Genomic DNA, 4314 nt, shown 5'->3' with positions numbered 1-4314 from the left:
AGCGCAGCTGGGGTCCTCGGAGGCGCTCGGGGCGCACACCTGGGACTTCGGGCGGGGGGCAGCGCCGTGCGCAGCTGGACCCCGGCAGGGGGGCGGTGGCAACACAGCTGGACCGAAGGGGGCGGGGTCGGTCCTGGGCGATTGGCAAAGGGGAGGGCCGCAAGCCACGGGGTACCCGGAGCATGGGACGGCGCGCCTGAAGCAGCTGGGGTGAAGAGGGGACCTGGGACCCCGAAAGGAAAAGAGGCGAGAAAAAGGGACGAGAGCAGAGAAGGAAGATGCAACTGACTCGCTGCTGCTTCGTGTTCCTAGTGCAGGGCAGCCTCTATCTGGTGAGTGGTCTGCGGGGAGCCGGGCGCAGGGGCGCGGGCCCCGAGGATTGGGGAGAGCACGGGAAGCTTCCGTGCCCAGAAACTTTCTCCTTTCCCCCAACATCCTGAGGCTGGAGGGAGAGACTGGAGGCCGGGGAGAGGGCGGGTCCGAGGCCGGAGACTGGACCGGAAGGGTTAATAGGGGCGGGGAGAGGGTGCTAGGCTGGCCCACCCACTCCTCTGTTGGTGGCCTGGAGGCGCGACCAGCTTTAGGGGAGAGGCTGGGAGCCAGGTCGCCCAGGGTTACCCAGTCCCTGACCGGCGCCTGGGACGCGCGGCCGCGCGGGTGGGTTGTGAAGCTAGTGACCCACCAGATCAGGGGGGCGTGGGCCTTCAGCTGCCCTCGTGGACCCAGAGGGCCTCGGCTCTGGGTCCCCCAGCGCGTGGAGCTGGTCCAGGCTGGGGGCGGCCCCGCGTCCCTCGCTCCCGCCTTCCCTCCCGCTCCCTCCCTCCTCGCCTGTTGTTTTCCTCTCCTCTCCCGGCTGCGCGCCGCCCGAGCCCCACAGGACCCGGACTGGCGGCTCCCGCCCCGGGCGCTCGCGGCAGCTGAGCGGAGCGCCCGGAGCCTGTTCCCCGAGCGCAAGCTCCCGGCTTCCCGGCGGCCAGGACGCCCCGGCATCCCAGCCGCGACCCCATCTCAGGGCTTAACTCTCCTCTGAGAGCCCGCGCCTCTCTCATACACACACACTCCTGTCATGGAAAAACGCCTGGCCCTACATCTCATCTGCACCTTCTGTCTAAGCAACATTCCCCTTTGCTTTCACTCCAAGTTCAGGAACCTTCACTCTCACAACCCACCACTGGTCTTTTTCTATCCCCAAGCCATGCAGCAGGTACTCCCAGGGCCAAATGTACCTCAGTGTGGAGGCCAAGTCCAGCCCTAGGTATCACCCCTCCTGGCTGTTCCCCTGCAGCACCCCACGCCTTGGCCTGGCCGCCAGGGTCAACCTTCAATGAGACTGGCATAGAGGTGACATACATCTGCAGGCCTAGGCAGAACAAGGGTGGTGAGGACTCAGAGCTCCTTTGGCGCCATTCAGACCCCAGCCTATCAAGCGTTCTCTCATCTTCATCCCAAGGGACCCACAGATCCAGCTACTGCCCACGGGAAGGCTAGAGCCCCTATTGCTGGCAGCACAGACATGGGGTGATTACCCACTTTCAAAAGCTGAGCCAGCAGCCAATTGGCCAGTGCCCTTGGGAACCCTGTCAACTCCTTGATGTCCTCCTGAGAGCCAGGGGTGTTTGAGCTGGGTCTTTCCTACTCACTGGAAGGTTCTAGAAGAATGGGGTGAGGCTACTGTTGACCCTACAGGAGACAGGGGAGCCTCTGTAATATTTTCACAGAAGATTCTGGATGGGGATGAGACCTGGATTTTTGCTATTGTTAGGTGCCACCAAGTGATCTATGACTCATAGTGACCTTATGAACAACAGATCTGAACCCTGCGCTGTCTGGTGGCATCCTCACCATCTTTGATGTCCTTGAGCCCATTGGTACAGTCACCATGTCAGTCCATCTTTTTTTTTTTTTGTCAGTCCATCTTGTGGAAAGGCTTCCTCTCTTTCTCTGACCTTCTATCTTTCCAAGCATGTCCTTTTTCCAAGGACTAGTCTCTCCTGACAACCTGCCCAAAATATATGAGACTAAGAATACCTTTAAAGGGGCTGCTGTGACCTGGAAATGTGTTGGGAAATGGGAGGGCTGCCTTGGTCCCCAGCTTTATAGTGATGTAACTTCTGAGCACTGGTGTCTTCATCTGCAAAATGGGACTCACAGGAGCTCCTGCCTTGCCTCTTTTTTTTTTAATTTATTTTTTTACTTCATTATTTTTTTGTGTGTACCGTCAAATCAGATCTGGCTGATACAGGAGGAGATTGTTCCTCCTTCTTCTTCAGCAGAGCATCTGGTGGATTTGAAGCGTGTACCTCTGAGATTGCACTGCAACTTCTTTTTTTTTTTTAAATTATTTTGTGTGCGTGTACCGTCAAATCAGATCTGACTGGTACAGGAGGATATTGCGCCTCCTTCTCTGGCAGAGCATCTGGTGGATTCGAACCGTGTTCCTCTGGGATTGCAGTGCAGCTTCTTGCCACTAGGCCACCAGAGCTCCCCGCACTGCAACTTCTTGCCACTAGGCCACCAGAGCTCGCTCTGCCTTGCCTCTTAATGCAAGTAAAGCCCCAGCATGTCATCATCAGTGTTCCCCAGGGTGCTGTTTGGCTAGCCTCTGCCACCAGGCATGGACTCCAGGTTCCCCCAGCCTTCCTGCCCAAACCAAAGTGGCATTTATGTTCAAGAGATAATCTCACTAGGTTTTCTAGCTCCATTATCTGAATTCTCTTGGCATCCGGGGTTTGTAACTAGCCCAGGGTAGGGTCGTGACTCCACCTCCAGACCAGGAATCCTGAGATGTGCCAAGTAGCTGAGCCTCTTCTGTCAAAGTAGGGCTTCTGCCGGGATAAGGCTGAGCTCTCCCGTCAGACTCGGGGTTTCTTGAGGGCAGACACCCTGCCTCTTCCATCAGCCTGGGAATTTCACAGACGCAAGGACTCTACTTCCCTTGTCAGATTGGGGCTTTCTCAGCTCAGTGATAATGTTTCTGCTGTCAGATGAAGTTTCTCCCAGAATCTGAAGTCAGGCCTCCGCCGTTAGACAGAATCTCCCTGGGGTTGGGAACTAGGTACCTCTGGTGCAGCCTTCCATTGGGCAGAATTCTTAGCTATCCTTATAGGCTTTGAGCAAGGAGGAGGGGGAAGGCGAACGAGATGGGAGTGTGAAATGATAAGTACACGAGTAGATGACTTACCCTCAATGTAAGGGACAGCGACAGTGATGACAATGGGGAGAGGGAATATGCCTGGGTGCTCCAGGGACAAGGCCCTCACTCTCCGCCCGACTCTTTCCACAGGTCATCTGTGGCCAGGAGGATGGGCCCCCTGGCTCGGAGGACCCTGAGCACGATGACCGTGAGAGCCAGCCTCGGCCCCGGGTGCCTCGGAAGCGAGGCCACATCTCACCCAAGTCCCGTCCTATGGCCAACTCCACCCTCCTAGGGCTGCTGGCTCCCCCTGGGGAGACATGGGGTGTCCTCGGGCAGCCCCCCAACCGCCCGAAACATAGCCCTCCACCCTCAGCCAAAGTCAAGAAAATCTTTGGCTGGGGAGACTTCTACTCCAACATCAAGACAGTGGCCCTGAACCTGCTCGTCACGGGGAAGATCGTGGACCACGGCAACGGGACCTTCAGCGTCTTCTTCAGGCACAATGCCACAGGCCAGGGCAATATCTCCATCAGCCTGGTGCCCCCCAGCAAGGCCGTGGAGTTCCACCAGGAGCAGCAGATCTTCATTGAAGCCAAGGCTTCCAAGATCTTCAACTGCCGGATGGAGTGGGAGAAGGTGGAACGGGGCCGCCAGACCTCGCTCTGCACCCACGACCCAGCCAAGACCTGCTCCCGGGACCATGCCCAGAGCTCGGCTGCCTGGAGCTGCTCCCAGCCCTTCAAAGTGGTCTGCGTCTACATCGCCTTCTACAGCACGGACTATCGGCTGGTGCAGAAGGTGTGCCCAGACTACAATTACCACAGCGACACCCCCTACTACCCTTCCGGGTGACCCTGGGCAGGCCACAGAGGTCAGGCCAGGGCCAGAGGGTGGGCCTGCCCAGGCAGGGGGCCATTTGAGTGGGTACTGGGCAGGGAGAGGGGTGGAAAGGAGGAGAGATGCCAGCTGGGACCAGGACCATGTCTCAAGTGGTGGGGCAGGGGTCCCACCTGCTGGTCCCACCCTGAGGTTCTGGAGCGCCCAGAGCACAGAAACAGCCTTCAGGAGTTTATGGATTGAGGAAGACAGTGGTTCTAGGAGGCGCAGGTCCAGGGAGTCACGGAGACGAACTCGGGCTCCAGGCTCTAGGCTCCAGGCTCCGTCCCTGGCATCCTGAG

General features: G+C 58.3%; 1 protein-coding gene across 1 annotated transcript; it reads left to right on the top strand.

Annotated features, from left to right (window-relative positions):
- Positions 1-278: 278 nt before the first annotated feature.
- Positions 279-4036, top strand: NXPH3 (neurexophilin 3). The gene is made up of 2 exons (XM_006889317.1): positions 279-332; positions 3284-4036. Exons 1-2 carry the CDS (start codon positions 279-281, stop codon positions 3986-3988), a joined length of 759 nt encoding a protein of 252 aa, XP_006889379.1. The 3' UTR covers positions 3989-4036.
- The last annotated feature ends 278 nt before the right edge of the window (positions 4037-4314 follow it).

This window comes from Elephantulus edwardii, unplaced genomic scaffold, assembly GCF_000299155.1.
Source record: "Elephantulus edwardii isolate Elephantulus edwardi_28Jun2011 unplaced genomic scaffold, EleEdw1.0 scaffold00077, whole genome shotgun sequence".
Taxonomy (NCBI): Eukaryota; Metazoa; Chordata; class Mammalia; order Macroscelidea; family Macroscelididae; genus Elephantulus; species Elephantulus edwardii.
The sequence above is the reverse complement of the archived record's forward strand: the minus strand, read 5'-3'. Positions and strand labels throughout refer to the sequence as shown.